The sequence below is a fragment of the Temnothorax curvispinosus genome, unplaced genomic scaffold (genome assembly GCF_003070985.1).
Source record: "Temnothorax curvispinosus isolate PA1 unplaced genomic scaffold, ASM307098v1 QBEX01010159.1, whole genome shotgun sequence".
NCBI classification, from domain to species: domain Eukaryota; kingdom Metazoa; phylum Arthropoda; class Insecta; order Hymenoptera; family Formicidae; genus Temnothorax; species Temnothorax curvispinosus.
The window spans coordinates 59,881-78,426 of NW_020219939.1; the positions used below are offsets into that span (position 1 = coordinate 59,881).

At 43.0% G+C, this 18,546-nt stretch overlaps 3 protein-coding genes across 3 annotated transcripts in view; 1 reads left to right on the top strand and 2 right to left on the bottom strand.

Moving 5' to 3' along the window:
- The window catches only part of LOC112459823 (SLIT-ROBO Rho GTPase-activating protein 1-like), a 59,296-nt gene extending 50,172 nt beyond the window's left edge, over positions 1-9,124 (bottom strand). The window contains exon 1 of the mRNA XM_025024152.1: positions 8,102-9,124. Coding sequence (XP_024879920.1) covers positions 8,102-8,180 — 79 coding nt within the window. The 5' untranslated portion in view covers positions 8,181-9,124. The remainder of the gene's footprint in view (positions 1-8,101) is intronic.
- Positions 9,125-10,246: 1,122 nt separating this feature from the next.
- On the top strand, positions 10,247-12,749 carry LOC112459825 (intraflagellar transport protein 74 homolog). Its single transcript, XM_025024160.1, has 2 exons — positions 10,247-11,081; positions 11,170-12,749. Exons 1-2 carry the CDS (start codon positions 10,642-10,644, stop codon positions 12,692-12,694), a joined length of 1,965 nt encoding a protein of 654 aa, XP_024879928.1. The 5' UTR covers positions 10,247-10,641; the 3' UTR covers positions 12,695-12,749.
- Positions 12,750-12,815: 66 nt separating this feature from the next.
- Positions 12,816-16,801, bottom strand: LOC112459824 (leucine-rich PPR motif-containing protein, mitochondrial-like). The gene is made up of 4 exons (XM_025024159.1): positions 16,196-16,801; positions 13,653-15,938; positions 13,196-13,346; positions 12,816-13,112 (listed from the first exon to the last, which is right to left on the bottom strand). The coding sequence occupies exons 1-4, from the start codon at positions 16,622-16,624 to the stop codon at positions 12,952-12,954; spliced, it is 3,027 nt and encodes a 1,008-aa protein (XP_024879927.1). The 5' UTR covers positions 16,625-16,801; the 3' UTR covers positions 12,816-12,951.
- Between the last annotated feature and the right edge of the window lie 1,745 nt (positions 16,802-18,546).

The window sequence follows — 18,546 nt, forward strand, 5'->3', positions numbered from 1 at the left end:
TAATATCTGTACCATAAAGCGGAGATAATAATTAAATGATGATTTTAAATTTTTTTTTTAAATTGGTCGTCGTTTTCTATTCTTGCGCTATTTTATTTTACGCTTGTAATTATTTTAAAATTTCTCCTAAACGCTGTTAAAAAAATTCAAAGGATAATTATACAAAGCACATAAGAAAATAATTATGTTTTACGCGTAATGATGCGGGAAACATCAAACATCATTGTTCGTGAAATCAATTTTAATCGGCGCGGTAACGCGCTCTGGAAGAAAGTGACAGTTGATGCGTTTTTGCGTGATCATAGTCGTGCGGAGCGAAAGTGTGAGATAATTCTCGATGTCTCTCGATCTCGTGCGCGAAAACGGAGTGCCGAGAAGCGGAAAAAACCTTCCGTTTATTATTATTTCCCGTGGTCATTAGAAGGCAATTCTCTCGTCGTTGCAAAAAAACGCGATATTACACTGCCAGTTTCCACTTTATTGGTACGTCATGCACTTGAATGCACGCGCCTGGCCATAAGGGATGCACGTGTTCGAACGAAAGACCGCCCCTTTTGACTCGCGAGAAAACGACTGCTGCCGTTTGTAAAAATATCCGGGGACAGGAAGCGCCGCGTCGTCGTTGGCGTTTTCTTACTTTCTTCCGCCGACTTCTCCGCATCGCTATCGTGGAGAAGAGAGCGGCGCATAGTTTATCAGAATGTTTGCGAAATAACACACGCGGTGAGACGTGTATTGATAAAATACTTAACAAAAGAAAGTAATTTTTCACATTTGAAGATAATATGTCTCGAAATCACATGTCGCACTATGGAAAACTTGATTCGAAGTTTATCCAAGATTAATCGCGAAAATCCAGAGCGAGGTCATCGGGATTATACTCTGTATAATCTGCGACGCAAACACACGTGCGCGTGCTCTAAAATAATAGCAATCTTCGGCGCTTGTTTGCTTGAGAAAATATTTTGGTACGCGCGCGTTTAAGCGATTCCGTTGTCGATGGGATCGCCGCGGGAATGGAGTCGATATATATGAGGCCGTCTAACGTATTTATGGTGAACAAGTGGAGAGGAGCCGTAGAAAACGTTTCTTTCAAGCGTTTCTTATTTTTAGATCGTCATCCGAAGGACACGTTCTACCGATACGAAAAGAGAAGAAAGGCCTAAACGACGAGGTGGTATTGTTAACACGTGTTAACAACGCGTGTTACTTTATTTATTGTCGGTGCAATTAATGTTATGTTATATATACGAAATTTATATCGCTGGAACAGTGATTTCACCTTCGACACTATTTCGCGTAAATTTTTGCTCGAGATAAAAAAATATTAAATTTTGTTCCACAATGTATAGGTACTAAAATTATTAGAATTACTGAAAAAAGTGCACTAGCTCGTTTAGTTCTACTATACTCTGGCGCAATTTTTTAATATATAGTTATCATTTATTATACATTCCCATTTAAATTCCACGAATTATTCACCCTTATCCGCCGCCGAAGAAATTTATGCGATTTACATTATACCAGCGAGGCGCTAAGCGAGGAAGAAGCGTGAAAGCGCGTTTGGAATTCTGATAGAACTGATCGAAGTGCGCGGCGCGGCGAATGCATTGCGCGAATACATCGTGATGCACGCATCGCGGTGCGTTCGTGCGCAAAATGGTTTTGCACATTAAACCGACCGATCGGTACGAATCTTTCTGCAACGCTAATATAATTCTGCGATAAAACGTAAATTTACCAACAAATAGCTTATTTCACAGAACCGCAACAGATCGCAGCAGTCATCGAAATGTACAAGGCAAACCGGCTAATTTAACAATTTCAAATAATTTTTATAATTCCTATTTCGAGAATGAAAACCGCTCCGCATTTATTATGCATATCGATATCCGTATTATCCAATACACTATATTCGATACAACGTAATATTCGTGAAGGCCGTGTACACGGTTCTGATTTTTAAATAACCCTCCTCTCCTTTAAATCCCCTCTTTGTTATGCGATTATTCGAAATAAGATAAAAATACTCTGAAAGATTGAGAAATATAAGAAGGTTTTTCCGTTTTCTCGGCAACTGACTAAAAATACAATTCAACCGATAAAAACGTGGCGAACGCGATCGGCAGCAACGTGGAGGCGAAGGGGTACTGTATTTTGCGGGGCACGGCACTGGGGCCTTGTGTACCGTGCGGGAGGTGCATAACCGGCGGCGCGTACACACAACTGACTGGTTAACGAGATCGATATTACGGCAGACGGTGGCCGTTATACGTGCGCCGCCTTATGCGCACAGACAAACACACACGCATGCACGCACGCACGCACGCATGTATGCAACGAGAGACGTAAGTGTGCGCGAAAAAGGACGCTGCAACGGCGATTCACATACACGTGGACACCCACACGTGAGACGCACGCGCACGCGCCTCGGTATCGCACTTGAAACCACGCACGTACGCATGCACTCACGAACAAACGTACGCACGCACTCATGCACGCAGATGCAATGAAACAAAAGACTTGTACTAAAAGTGACAATCTGACACTAGGTTTACGCGAGCGTTAGGGCCAAAGCACATAACATGGCGTAGCGATATACGACGGTCGTAGACCCCGACCTGACAGATCAGGATACGCCAAAGCTTGTGCGTTACTTACGTCCACGACTACGACTGTCATATGTGCTTTGGCCCTTACTTCTGTAGTAACTTACGATACGTCCTCCGCGTAAACGGAGTTTTCTAGTAACTTATGATAATTCACTCTGCACACTCTCAAAAAAGATTTCTAGATACAATATTATTAGGATCGAAATAGGGCCAATCATATTTAGTATCGAAAGAAGAATATTTTAATCTTAAATAGAGGAATTCTTAAATCTAGAATAAAATAATCTTGATGCTATCCCTCTAATTTTCTCAGAATTATTCTAGATTTAAGAATTCCTCTATTTAAGATTAAAATATTCTTCTTTCAATTCTAAATATGATTGGCCCTATTTCAATCCTAATAGTATTGTATCTATAGAAATCTTTTCTGAGAGTGCGCGAACGAGTAAATTATCGTAAGTTACTACAGAAATAACACTCGCGTAAACATAGTATACATATATCTCTCTTTCGCATTGACGTTGGTTTCCATTCTGTCGTCGCGCGCGTTTAGCAAATGCAGCAGGTGATACTAGCAATTAGCAAATATATTAATGTCTATTTCCACCTATTTTCTAGAAAAATTTTACTCTCGGTTTAACTTACTTTTTGTCATTCTCTAATTCTTAGAACTAGAACTGAGATTAAAATTAATCTGCATCGATAGAAATGGACGTAAGTGATCGAGAGTATCGAGAATAATAGCAATATTAGACGAATAAACTGTAGAAACTTTGACTAACTACGTTTGAACGAAGATACAAAATAAGATTTATCTGATCGGTTTTTTAAATTCTCGCTTCGCGTTTATTAACGCGATCTGTAGTGGATAAACAATATTTACAATGAAATACTATTTTTAGTATTTATTCTAAACACGGCCTCGAAATGAGCTGTGAATACCAACGTCTACGCGAGACCTCACTACTTTCTTTCCCTTTCGACGTTCTCCTGTTTTCTTCCGCGCACGCACGCGGCGTGTGAGTGCGATGTGTGGACGCGCGTTGCGTGTGTGCTTACGCTTACCAGCCGGCACAGTGGCAAGGGCCAGACCCGTAGGCCGGAAAGCGTTCGTTTTATCTCATTGGAAGGGTCGAAAGGTTCGGCCAGGGCCAGGTAACGGAAGGGCCTCGCGAGCGAGCGCTCGCGAGTACAATGAATTCATCGTCGGATCTATGCTTTCGACGCTGCGCCATTGTAACGTGGCACACCTTGCCACATCCAAAACTTCCTTGAAATTTTTCACTATCTTTCTACGACTGCGGTAAAAAAGAAAAAGAAACACGATGATTCAAGAGATTCTTCTGCGAGAACTAGACGAAAAAATTGTTCGAGCGAATGGCTCGTTTCGAAATACATCGCGTATCATACTTGTTCCACACAAAGAAATATTTTTTTATTTCTTTCTGCACATTGTTTTTCATATTGTTATTTTTACGAAGCTGCGGGGTACTTTCGCTATAAACTACTTCCAGTGTAACATTAAAGGATATTGAAATGTTTCGTAATGAGGTCGCGAGGAATATCTGCATTGCAATACGCGCTGCTGCGTGAAATCTCGCCAGGCCGTCCGCGTCGTCGTCGTGGCCTGTTATAGGAATTAAACCGACCGTCTACGCCAATGCGCGATTAGAAAGTCCTGATAGATTAATATTTCTGTGAAAAAGCGGGGATCTTTGCGTGAAGTTTTATCAAAGTAGTCCGGGGCTTACGTGATGCTGGAGAAAATAAATTTTATCTGTCGCGTGATGTATATTATCCCCGTCTGTGTTATGGATAGAGGTCTTTTTCCTCTGGCCTGCGAAAGCGATCTATGCATACATGCATTTCTAAAGCTGCAGCTGTATCAATAATGCTAATGAGAAACGAGATTGATCGGCAAGTCCATTGAATGATCAAGATGAAGAAAAAAAATCCTGAATGAACTGTTTTCTTTCGATTAACGAAGCCTCGGTTTACTAATGAAATATTTGGTTAAATATACAAAAACAAGCGTGAAATTGAAGGCTGAAATAACACGCTTCGTTGAAGCGATAGACGCTCGTTAAAGCGATCAATCATTAAATCCCGTAAAAGAATCAGACACGTGATTAATCTCAATGTAGAAATTCAGATTTTTGTGGGAACACTTGTGAGACGATATGCATATGACATATTTGCTAACTAACAATAAGGAGCAATTTTTCGATCACAGACGCGATTGCAAGTATATCGTTCTCCGCGAATATTCGATCTCTCGAGCCGAGTTTGAATCAACGTGTGATCCGAAAGCGATTCGAGTGCCTGCTGCACGTTGCAGCCTTCGTCGACACCGGCATTCCAATAGTGGTGCAACTGTCTGCACTTGATCGCCTCTCACTGTGGTCCACCAGCGACAATGACGGCGCGCTCACGATACTAATAAACGCGCAATTTCTTTGCGGCTTAAACGCAAATTATTCTGGAAAGTCGATGGACTATCTCGCTCTTCCATCGGACAAAAATCGTCAAACCGCAATCATCAACTGATGATTCATTAGACTTCTCGCGATGTAGCTTTCCATAGCGTTAATGATGTCATAGAGACTCACGACAATAGTAATTTTCCATGGCGCATTATATCATGTTTTATAATTCATGACTTGTATGCACATGACTTGTACGAACTGAGCATGATCACTTTAGATTAATTGCAGCAGCAGATGATATTGAAAAGAAGTTAAAACAACTACCGATCGCAATAACAGCAATGAAGAAAGCAATGTAAATTTATGCGTGAGTGACTGTTTTATCCTAAATTATTTAAAAAGGTGCTCAAGATTAACGAAGCTTTCGATTCGGTTTCGCAAGAAGATAGCCAGAACGATCGAATATCGTATTCATGAAATTAATAGATGAAACGCGGACCGCGAGAAAAATCCCTTCACGAGATAAGGAATCGCCTTCACATCCCGGCGAAGATCGCGGCTTCGCTTCGCGCACGACCCGTTTCTCCTCTCCTCATGCGGAACGACACGTTTATTTGCAAATCGATCGCACGCCTAAGTTTCTACCGTCATTAATTAAACATCTTTCGAGTGAAATTTGTCGCAAACGTCAATTTTTATCTCGCCGTTTTCCGCATGCGGGTCACGCGTAACGTTCGCGCGTTTTAAATATGAGACACCTCTCGCAAATATGAGCTCCGTCGATTGTAACTTGTACCGTATTTTATTTAAAAGGGGGTAACAGAAGTTTGACATTTTTAAAATATTGACATTAATATATTAATATATTTCAATCGCGTGACTTTACGTAACCAGGAACGTAAAGTACACCGCAGTTTCAATCGGACCATTTCTCTTTAAGAAGTCGATGACCGCGTTATTATATTATCTAATCAAACTCATTCTTGCTTCTTAATAAGAAGTTAACGATAATATAATATAATTAACACGTGAATGTAAAGTAACGATAAATTATAATAACGATTAAAAGTTGGTGCATTTCTCGCTTTCCTTGTATTTGAATCGCTTCGACGAATTGCGTGGGTTGAGAAACGAGGTAATTCTGTCCGACATCCGCCTGCAACTTTTCGGACGGATTTGACGTAATGACATATTTACGTTGGTATGCGTTTTACATGAACCGGCACCGCACTGTCCGTCCACGCGGATTTAAAATATCTCTAAGAACGGCGAAGATAACTCTTAGCGTAAAATCTGATTTTTATTGCATATTTTTATGCGACTCATCTTATTTTGAAAATTCCCGTACAATCACCCCTTTAAAACTACAAACGAAACTAGCGGCGATACAAACACGTACAAACGATTCCGAAACAGCACCCGTTTCCACGAGACTCAAAACGGAGAGGCTCCGTCATTTCCTTTTCGCGTTACGCCCAACGAAATTGGTAACCTGCCGTTTTGCGTATTATGCCTCATCGACAAACAAATCGCACCTGTTCGCACATCGGAATCGCGCTCGTTAATCTTCGCGAAGTGGATTACGACACGTCTCGAGCTCGATGACGCCGAAATAGACTCATTTGCGATTCGTTTTACTCGTGGTCGAGGTAGCTGATTGTAAATCGTTATCACCCGCGGAACTCGGCGTTTCGCCTCCGAAATCGTTATCTAGACGACGCGTGTTATTACGTGAGAGTATGCGAGAAAAAAAGCAAACATTGCGATGAGAATCCGCATATTGCTTACGACGAGAGCTAATGCTTTATTTTTCTTCGAAATCGCTCTCTCTGCGCAGCAAATAATGATTTCACCTATTAAAATTAGAGTAGACGCCAGTATACAATTTGTTTCACTTTCAAAGAATATCCCGCCACCAAGATTCACGGGACTCGTTTTTTTTAATCATAAAAAATCTAATTAACAGTTTTCTAAAGCGACATTGGTTGTGCTCATGCACGGGCCTCAAAATATAAATTAAAAAAGACTCAAAATACTAGGTCATTGCATGTGAAATAATGTGTCAGCAACTCTCTTTACGGTCCAGACTATTTCTAGCAAACGAGCGAAGATCACGTACTCATCCTCAATTTTATCTAATCGTCGGATCTGACATAAACACGTACCTACTATATGTTATTCCTAATACGCAGTTCGTTTCATTTTCAAAGAATATTCTAGCATTCGCAACAACACATTCGCGGAACATTCGTTCTTTTTTATCACAAAAAATCTAATTATTAAAAGTTTTCTTAAGCGACATTGCGTGGTCGCTCACGGATCTCGAAATGTGGAATTAAAAGATATTAAATTAAAGACATTACTAAGTCACCGCGTATGAAACGTCGATGTTACGTTAACTCTTTACGGTCCAGACTATTTCTTGCAATGAATGAAGATAAAGTATTTCATCCTCAATTTCATTTAATCGTCGGATCTAAAATAAAGAATTTGTATTACTTGGAGGAATATTTACAGAGATTCTCTCAAACTATAGCTTGTCGATTATAATCTTGTATGTTCGAAGAAAATTATTCAACCGTGTCGAGGCTAATTCGACGTAGGACCGCAAAAAGTTAAAGATTCTCAGACAGTTTCGTAGAAAAGAACTAAAGATCACAAATACCAGTTTTGCGTCCCGAGCGAACGATTTTGTGCATTAAATGTTCCTTTTTCTCGCGACAACACGGTTCTTTCAAAGGGCGAAGTTTTAGTTTCGGTTTAGTTTCCCTGACATTTAAGATCGTAGAATAATCTGTTGCTATATTTTTATGTGAGATTTACTGCGACTCAAAAATTCGCCGATACTTGAGAAAAGCTACAGCGCTAAAGTCTCGGGAGAGCGTCGTTATCGCTTTGACGCGGTAATGATCGATTATCGGAAAATGTTTATTTTAGGAGAGCACCTGACAGAAGCGAAACTATCGAAATTCACATCTCGCACATACGCAGAGATTGGAACATAATAGTAAACGTAATAGTTAAGTAAAGTAAAGTAAAGTCGTGTGAAAAAGAGAAACTCACTGTTGAAGACGAGCAGCTTCCGCGTGGAGCCGAGCCGCTTGATGGGTGACTTGACGCCGTCGATCTCCTCCTCGTCCATGATCCCGCGCCGGCGACGGCAAAGTGCGGACCTTGATTTCCTCGGGCTCTCTCTTTCCCACGGGCAGATGCGCTCGCTCGCTCGCACGCACGCACGCACTCACACGCACTCGCACTCGGCGTTACACGAGATCCGAGATCCGACGTGACGTGAAGCGACGCGAGATACACACAAGGCGCGCACGCTGCCGGTTGCGTGTTCTATCGCCGCGCGCGAACGCGAACGACAAACGGGAGCCAACCGAAGGTGGACGCGGTACGCGCGCGCGCGCGCGCGTAAGCTCTCGCCGCGGTTCAGAGCATTCTCTCGAGAGCACGAGGAGGCCCGCGCGCGGGCCGTGCCTCCACCGTGCCTATGCGCCTTGAAACCGGTTTACGACGGTCGGCCGGGCGGCCGATCGGTCGTTAAGTAGCAGAGGAGGGTGAAGCAAAGCGCACCGCCGCCGATGCGGCGTTTTTGTACACGCGGATCGGATCCGAGGATGCACTCGCGTTTCCTCGCCGCGGCTAAACTCGCTCGCGCAGCGCTGTGCGAGCGATCGGCGAGAGCGGCGAAGCGGAGCGGAGCCAATCGGTGGCGAGTCCTTCGAGTCTGCAGCCAGCCAGCCGAGCATCCGATCGAGACGTTACGCTCAATCCAACTATCCAACTGACCGAGGACCGAGGACCGAGGTCGATCGCGACAAGTACGCGGTACGCGAGCAGTCGAGCACGCTTGTTGCTTGGACGGCTACTCGCCGCGTAGTGCCTCTGCCTCTGCCAGTCCGCCGGCTCACTCGGCTGTCTTCCAGGCGGTCGCGGCGTGGATATTCTTGGACGACGAACGTATATTAAATTCAACTTCGGGAGCCCTCCACCGCCGCCGCCACCGCGCCGGTGCCGCCTGAACGCATCGTCGCGCTTCGAACGAGACCGGAGACGGAGACAGGAGACGGGAGACACGAGAGTCGAGACACGAGAACACGAGTCGGAGTTCGGAGTCGCGTCTCGCGTCTAGTTGCCCGGCAACCCACTGAATAATTACCGCGCTCGAGCGCGACCGCTGGAACCGCTGGCGTCATCCATCGGCGAAGGTCGTAGGCCGTAGGCCGAAGGCCCTGCCGACTTACGATTGCACGAAATTCACTTGACGGAACTGTCTCGACTAGCGACCACTAGCGACGCTACGAATGTTACGATCGCGCGGAGTTTATTTGACGAAACTGTCGCACATTTGTACCGTCCAGATTGTTTCCCGTCAAAATCTCCCTCGTAGCATGCGCGACGTAATTATGAAAAGTTATCGATCCGTTTTTCCAAGGAAAAGCACGCGAGCGTTGATTCTTTCAGCGGGAAGGATCATTTTCGTGTGTATTCGTACTCGCTGAAATTACAACGGTTTCCAGTCACAGTCCAGGGTCGATTACGACCGACGAAACGGCACTGATCGCGAGAATTCGTGACAACCGATACATTCCGGCGGCTGTTCGTCACTTTAATCGGCACTCCCGGCAGGAATTCGCGCTCGTCACGCATTTTTAACGAGTAAAAATCGCGATCGATCGCGGAGCGTCCCGCACTCCGTACTCGTCCGAACCGACGATGCGCCGAGACTGTCATGGCGGCCGGCCGCGCGCCGCGCGCACGCGCCGTGTTACGATATTGAGATAATTTAAAATTTAACCGATTAGAAATAACAATGAGAATTATACGTTTTCTACATGCCTTTCAACGAACTACGACGGTCTCAATGATGTTCCGTTTGATTTTCTTCGTAAAGATTCAGATGGACATGCAAAAATTTGTACTTAAAAGATGCGGGAAAAGCGAAATATCCTCGTTCAAATTGCAAACTAGCGCGTTCACCCGAAGATAATCATAACGTGAATGCGAGTAGAATAATCAATAATTTGTGAAATGATGCGATATTATGTTAAAACAGCACAAATCATTACTATAATTATCGTTATTATTATTATATTCTTTCCAAATTTTTTTTCTTGTAAAATAGAATATTATGTGTATGTACTTATCTCTACTTATAAATTTATAATTATCTTATAAATTTACAAATAAATATTATCTGTCTCATATCTTCTCTTTCACTTGTATAAATCCTTGTATCAATCCTTTTTCCTATCCCCAACCGACAGTATTTATTTCAATTTATATAACAATTCGATTATAAAAGAAGTTCAACTTATTTCTCATTGTCAGTGAGAAACAATACAGCTCTGCGCGATCATATGGCTGCTGGCCTTGTTGGCAAATCCAACGAACCACGCACATACCAGTTTCTATGACTACGATGAGCAAAACATTGCTATTTCCTCCACCGTGATTAATACCTTACCTTTGTCGCGCTGTCATCAAGTAGATGCGTACGTGATACGCTATCACTGTATTTCCTCGATTAAGCAACGTCTCCCGACTAATTCACGACTAACATCTGACATTCTGATTCAAGAGTTCATTTTCAAGAAATGGACTCCGAGAGGAACGATTCTGGTAAGATCGGCGAACGACCGGTCACCCGGTGGCGACGGGACCAGGAAGACGTGCCCAGTACCTCGAGCAAGATCGACAGACCGCCGACAGGTATCGTGAGGTCTCAGAGCAAGTTCGAGCGACCAAGGTCTCGACGTGGACATAAGGACGAGTCGTCGGAGTATGTTAATTCGGCTAGCTATCGCTCGGCGACACCCGGACGTCTCGCTCTTGCGAGACCGCCGTCGGCATCCCTTCTGTCTAATCGTGCCCCGACCGCGGGTCCAGGCTTCAGGATAGGCTCCGGATTAATTCGTTCCAACACGGGACTGGCAACTGCCAAGCAGTTTAATGTCAGCGTGCTGGATAGGCCAATTACGCAGCATGGGATAGCGGGCGTGCGACCGGGGACCACCAGAGGTCTGCCGATGACGAGGTAATGGTGTTACTATTTCTTACTAAACTATACTAAATCTTACTATTAACATTTTCGTATTTATTTGTCAATTTTTTCCAATTTCCAGACAGATTCAGGACAAGAGATACTACGAGGGTCTGCTGCAGCTGAAGATAAGAGAACTGACGCAAGAGATCGGAACGATAATGAAGGACATTGAAGTTCAGAACAAGGAGAAGGCCACCTTCCTGCACTACGACAAGAGAGCCAAGAGCCTGGCCGCGGAGTTGACGACTCTACAGGCCGAGTTAGCGGACTACAATCTTGTCGTGGACAAAATGACCCTGGACGTCGACAAGGAAGTGATCGAACAGGAAGCCAAGGAGTTGGCGCTGATGAATGAACGTAGGACGGCGGAAGTCGAGCGGATGTTTGAGCAACGGAAGCAAATGGAACAAAGATTGCATAAGATGGAGAAGGATATTGAGAATGAGAGGAAAAGGACCGAACACATCATTGAGAGTATGGATCCGCACACAAAAGAGAAATACGATCATCTGTTCCAACAGAAGACGGAATTGCAGGAGCAGGCACAGCAGATGCAGCACGATTTGGACCAACTGTCGAAAGAGCAAGCGCATTTGGAAGAGCAGATCGCTCTCTCTCAATTGAAGCAGGAGGCGGTGAAGCTGCAAGTGAGAACCATCGAGGCGGAGGAAAAGCGAGACAAGCTGCGGGAGGAAGAACGTAGAAGATTGTCGCCGGAAGACGAGAAGGAACAACTTTTGCAGAAGATCAAGCGCGACAACACCGACATCGCCGCAACGGAAGCGCAGATAGCCGAGAAAGAGAGGAAGGTGACGGAGCTCGAGCAACAACTGGAACAGCTGGAGACTGACATGGAAGAAAATCAGTCGGAGAAGCAAGTTAAGTATCAGGAACTGCGTAAGCGTGAGGAAATGATGGAGGAATTCATGTCCACGTATGAACAAAACAAACAGGAGGAAATGGAAAAGCTGGAGAAACTCGAGCGGGAGATCGTTGACAAGCTGGAGGCTATGTCGAACGCAGTGGAGAACAACGAGTACTTCACGGAAGCCGAAGAAACGGCGATTTTGCGTGACAAATTCCCGTACAACGATTATGAGACCGCGCATCGCGACGACGACTTCGAAGAACTGAAAAAAGATTACGCAACTATGCAACAAACATTCAACAGACTGAGGATCCTGGAGGAGAAGCTGCAGCTGGAATCCAAGCAGATGAAGGAGAAGCTGAAGAAGCAACAGAGCGAATTGATCGTCCTGGAGGACCTGGATGGCTTGAAAACACGGAATGAACTCGAGCGGGACGAGTTGATGGCTGAACGAAAAGAATTAGTATCCGAAGAAACGATCTGCGAGGACGAACTCAAGTCACTGCGAGCGGAATATAACGAGCTCAAAGAGCAAGTGGAGAAATATCCAATTTATCCGGAGATCAGTAGCCTAGAAGATAAATTAGAAAAATTGAAAGAAGATAATAAAAAGATTGAGGAATTCATAACTAAAGAAAAAGAGCGTGTTAATTGTGAGCCGCTCAAAGAGAAAGCTTTCAAACTAATTAACGATTACGGTGCGCTACTCCAAGAAAATCTGAAATCTCTTTATTAGATAACGCTTTGCCCATTTTCTACATAACAGTAATTACTTCCTAACAGTATTTACTCAAAAATAATAATACATGAAGAATAAGATGCTAGAACTCAGAGTCGAGAGAGAGAGAGAGAAAATCTTATTTTATAAATTATTTTTATTGTACAGATTGTTCTTACCAAATTTCTTTTAAGAATTCCTATCATTTGGCTACTTTATCTATCTTTAAAATATCATTATTCCGCGCGTATTGTTGCTGTTCTTAATCCATTTAATTAACGTCGTTTTGCTTGTCTGTCTAATTCTGGAGGAAGCGAAACTTTATTTGACAATAAAAATTGAATAAAGTTCTTCTTGAACCGTTCGCTAGGCTCGATATTCTTCGTGCGCATAATTTTCCATAATTCTAAAGCGCGGTCGCAATTTCCCGTTTTACCTGCAAATATAAAAAAAATAACATTAGCATTAACTTTAAGATTGTTTATATATACTTTAGAATGCAAGAAGAACATAGCTTACTATAAACCGAAAGGAACCTATTACATATCACATCTTCATCCAAATGATTCGCATTAGCTATTTTAAAGAGGTTCAGCAAACCATCTGTATCACTGTCAGTTTTTGTGTTAATGATATAGTATACAAGACAGTTCATGGAGAGTTCGTGATTCTGCAACAGAAAGATTTGATGAAAAGAATGTAAATAAAAAAATGTAACCAACGAAGTTAATCGTGTGTTTGGTAATGTCAGAAAATCATTTAAAATTATTTTGGGAATACATTATTAATATTCTTCTCACTATATATATATACTAGGGTAATACAAGTTAGAAAAATTTATATATACATAAATATCTTTTTCAGACCGTTCTCTTCATAAAATTTTTATCGACGTTTAAAAGATTCTAGTTTTGTTAGTAAATTACAAACTGAGAAAATATAAATTAAATGTTGCAATCGGAAACGTTTCGGTTACCTCTAACAAAGCTTGCAGTTTCTCTGTCTTGTTCAACGTCGCTAATGCTATCGCCAGTAACGTATTCGCCACTTTGACAGAATAGGTATTAGCTGTTATATTATACACTTGTTCTATGTAGTTATTCGCGTTTTGCAATCTTGAACTATCCTTCTGCTCCAGCAACGCTGTCAATAATTGTAATGCCAACGGCGCCTTGCCATACTTTTGCGCGCATTCTGCGAATACATCTACAGTGTCCAGGATGTTGTTGCGTTCTAACGGTACCGCCACCAACGGCCTCAGCAGTTCCGTGGTTACCTGACAGTAATTTTTCCTTACAAGCAAGTCTAACATGTCCTTCGTGTGAGCGTGATACTGACTCTGTGCTAGCGTTTGCAGAAGTGTCCAACACGGTGCCTGCGTGTCTACGTTGGTATCATCAATGGCGTTGAATGTATCAATAACGTCGAAAGCCTTTGTAGGTTTATTCGCCTTCACCAACGCGGTGGCATACGTCACAACTTTAAATTTATTTATCTGGAATTCAGCGGGCAAGACTTGTAAATCGGGCAGCAGTGCCTCGGCCTCGTCTAACTTGTTGTGCTTGAGATACAGTTCGAACAAAATCGCCCGCATACCGAACGTCCATTCGTACTGGCACGCGTCATATTCTCGTTTTATCTCTTCAGCTCTCTTGAGATTATTCTCGTTACAGTACGCAACCAGTAATTTATGCAGAACGTTTTTAGTAGAGACTTTCTCGCTCTTCAGCTCCGTTAGGTAGTATGTTAATTCCTTGGTAGTCATATATTTCGGGTGTTGCCGGTTGAGAGCCGAAATTTTTATATTCGGATCAACCAAATTGTCTATTAAATTCGCCACCTTTGTCGTGACATTAAAATTTTCGTTCTGTTTCAGTCTGTCCTTGAGAACGGTCGCGTCTTCTTGCGATATCTTTATTTCACATTTTTGTAATTCTTCCAGGAGAAGCTGTAGATCCTCTATATAAACCGGATATTCGGGTTTTAACAACGATTTCAAGAACAAACCAGCGAAATCTTGACCTTGTGGAGATGCCGTCAATAACATTACACAATTTTTGACGTCTTTAGTGGCGAGATAGGCGCGTACGAGTGGTCTCATCAATTCTTTATAATACACCTTGTAGCGCGTATAATGCTTGCACAGTGACGCTAAATCCTGTAGCCGGTTATTATGCAGCAGAAAAGCTAATAGAGGCGTAAACGAGACAGCACCCGGTACGTTATTCAGCAATAATTTCTTTAAAGTAGTAATCGGATCTGCGGTATTTACGTATGGAAATACGTAATCAAGTAAGGTATCGGAATCTATTTCTACACCCTCATTCACCATAGACTTTACAAGCGAAAATATTTCAGCCTCCCCCTTGTCGTGATACCCTCTCAATAGTAAAGGCCAATAATAATGCGGTCGTATCTCGATATTATTACTTCTCATCGCCTGAAATATCGCGAGGCACAGTTTTTCTCTACCCAGCTTCAAACCGATGTCAGCTAAGTCGGTCAACGTGTGTTGGCTGTAACCGGAATCAGAAAAGTCGTTGGCATACTTAATGATATCGTCAATCGGCATGTTTATCATTACCAATTCATTCATAAAGCTATTTACAAAACTCTGTACGATGTCCTTCGTCACGTTGTTCATCGCGAGACAATTTATAATGGTATGAGCGTCTGTGACTTGATTGGCGCGTACGAGTTCCGCGATCATCCTAGAGATCTCGAACTCGATCTCTGGTACCGAGGTCATTAGAAAATTTAAAACAACTGGGATGTGCCTGCTGTTGTTCGACATACTCAGAGCCTTTATTATCCTCAAAAGATCTGTGTTGCTCTGTGGCTCTTCGTTTAATATCTTGACTAGATTCGGAATATCGCCAAGTCTCGCATATCCGCACGCCAGCTCGGTATATGCCTTGGCTGTCGACAGTTCGGCCTCTCGCATTAGTGTTATCGTTCGCTCAACCTCGGCGATATTGCCATTTGTTACGTAATTCTGTACTAACGCATTGACCGCTTCTTCATAGACAGCTATATTTTTGTCCTTTATCATGGACAAGATTTCCCATAAGTATTCACTATTACCTGTCTTTGTAGCTGTGTTCAACAGCAAGCGATAGGTGTTCTCATCCGGTTCCACAGTCATGTTCGTCAGGAACTTCTTGGGACTCACAAACTTGGAGTTCTCCTCGTTAATGCCCAGCAATGTATTGTAATACTCCAACGTCAATGCTTTATCATTCTTCTTCGCCAAACGCCATACCTAAGCAACAAAACAATTTATTTGAGCTATTAGTCTCTTCCTTCAGTTAAAATACTGTTCTTGCATGCCTTGTATGTCTTTTTTTGTCTACAGAATATTGGCTGCATTCCGATATTCACTGTCAGCAACTGTCAGTACTGAAAATCTATAGTATACGTGACGTAAAATATAGATTTGCAGTACTAACAGTCAATTATCGGAATGCAGCCATTGTATACCCACAGTTGTACTTGAAGATGAAATAAATTATGCTCTACCTGGCCCGCAAGATGATCTCTCTCGGTTGCCTCTAGATCGGGTAGTAGATTGCCGCAACATTTGAGCAACAGAACGCCAGTATCGTGAGGGAGGTGATAATCGTTCTTGTTGCACAAGTCGATAACCTCCCTCAGACCATCCGCCGAGACCCGGCCCTTCTTAATATCGTCGCAAAACGACATCAGTTTGTGATCGACGACGTCGGACTGCGACGACTGCGGGGCCGTCGTGCCATACGTCCTGTTGCACGTCGCGACGCAAATCTCGGGTCGCAGACCCGTGTGTCGAGGAAGCACGTAACCGACGACATAACCTCCGTGGCGCGGCGGATGACTCCTTACCGTCTCGTATCGCGGGGAACGTAGCTGCGAACGGACGATGAGCGTCAGGTATCTTCTCAGTTGCAGCATCTTCTCGACCTCTAGCATCTTCGTCAGGTTAGCCGGGTCGGCCGGGTCAGCGTCAACGAAGGAGCTTTTTTTTTGAGGTTATAAACTCCGGTTGGAGTTATTGACGCCTTCAGCCCCACCTTTGGGCTATATAGCGTATCAAACACGTATTTATCTTATGATCGACGCAACTGAATCTCGAGTCTCGGGAGGAATGCTTTCTCGCTCGGTTTCTCGGGATCGAGTTAATATCGGGCCTATATGTGTTGTACGTATAGATATACCAGAGAAGAAGCCTGAAGAGAGGCCATCCCGGTCTTTTTCGTGCGACGGGACCGTCGAAAGCCCCTGTGGCCTGTAGTGTCGAATCGTATATTTCGATCAATTTCAATATACGAGATATTTTCAATACGAAGTTTTTTTTAGTTGTAGCGCTTTTCGGTTACACAATACGTATAAGAAAATAATAAATGTTGTTTTTATGAATTTTTTAAAGCATCTTTTGAGGTATATTTTTGAGGTATTGAAATACTTTATAAGCCATTCTACAATTCCAGCAATTTTTCGACATTTCCGGAATATATTGATGGACAGGAATTTAACGCAAATTTTAATTATTTGTTCTTTTTCGTGCGAGATATCGCGACGTAACGATAAAGAAGGAAATGTCCTGAAATGGTAACATCGTTTCTAAAACGTTGCGTGGTAAATTGATTGATGGCGCCACATTCCGGTTGCAGTCTTGAAACTCGAAACCTCAAGCATGCATTCGGTGTCGAGACTGCAACCGGAATGTAGTGTCATCGATCAATTATACTTACAATTAGCCGCTTCTCGTGTTTTTACGAATTTATTACCGGTTTCTCGTTTTTGGACCTCGCCGATAATATAATTTTTGATACCTTTTTTTTTATATAACTTGCCGTACACTATAAAAATTTGTGTATATATTTCTATCTTTCTTCGATAAATATATATATTTCGAGTTATTAACTATTTTAAGATATTTCATATTGTGCGAAACTTGATTCGAAGGTTTCTAATAGATATTTCTATGGCTAACAATAGGTGTCTTTTACAATTTAATTTCTATATAATTTTACGCGGTATATCTCGAAAGGATTGATTCGTTACAGACAAATATATAGATTTAGAAATAGAGATAAATAGGACTCTTTATTCTACAAGAATTCTTCGAAAAATTTGGAAAAAACCTTAATACTACAACGATTCGTGCTGTCCGTGCTGTCACATATTATACATATAATATCGCGCCGTTTCGCAAATTATTAATTATTCTACTTGCATTCGCGTTACGATTACCTTCGGGTAATACGCGCCAATTCGCAGTTTGAACAAAAACATACACATTTTTCTCGCGTCCATTCGAATCTTTACGAAGAAAGTCAAACGAAATGTTATTGATCATCATAGCTCGCTAAAAGACGCTTAGAAAACGTTCAATTCTCATCGCGATCTCTAATCGTTTGGATTTCAAATTATCTCAATATTGCAACGGCGCGCCTGCGCGGCGCGCGCGGCCGGCCGCCATGACAGTCTCGGCGCGTCGGTTCGGACGAGTACTGAGTGCGGGCCGCTCCGCGATCGATCGTGATTTTCATCCGCCAAAAGTGTGTGACAAGCGCGAATTATTGCCGGGAGTGTTGATCAAAGTGACGAGCGACCGCCAGAACGTATCGGTTAGCGCGAATTCTCGCGATCAGTGCCATGCCGTTTCGTCGACCCGACCGTAATCGACGCCTGGGACCGTGGTGCGGAGCCGTGTCAGCCGCTGCGATCAAGTAAGTACAGATTCCGATACCACCTGCGCGCGAGAATGATCCTTAAGGTTCATTACGCGTAATTACGTTCCTCCGAGCCCTCCGAGGGAATCGGAGAGCGATCTGGCGTGCTTTCTGTCGGAAATGTAGCGCGTCGGAGATTTAGATCGTCGTAATTAC

Excerpts from the sequence above, each read along its gene's own strand:
- LOC112459824 (XM_025024159.1), bottom strand. The coding sequence starts at position 16,624 with ATGCTAGAGGTCGAGAAGATGCTGCAACTGAGAAGATACCTGACGCTC. Across the intron at positions 15,939-16,195 it reads GAGATCATCTTGCGGGCCAG|GTATGGCGTTTGGCGAAGAA; the intron begins GTAGAGCATAAT and ends TTTGTTGCTTAG. Across the intron at positions 13,347-13,652 it reads AACTGCAAGCTTTGTTAGAG|AATCACGAACTCTCCATGAA; the intron begins GTAACCGAAACG and ends TTTCTGTTGCAG.
- LOC112459825 (XM_025024160.1), top strand. The coding sequence starts at position 10,642 with ATGGACTCCGAGAGGAACGATTCTGGTAAGATCGGCGAACGACCGGTC. Across the intron at positions 11,082-11,169 it reads AGAGGTCTGCCGATGACGAG|ACAGATTCAGGACAAGAGAT; the intron begins GTAATGGTGTTA and ends TCCAATTTCCAG.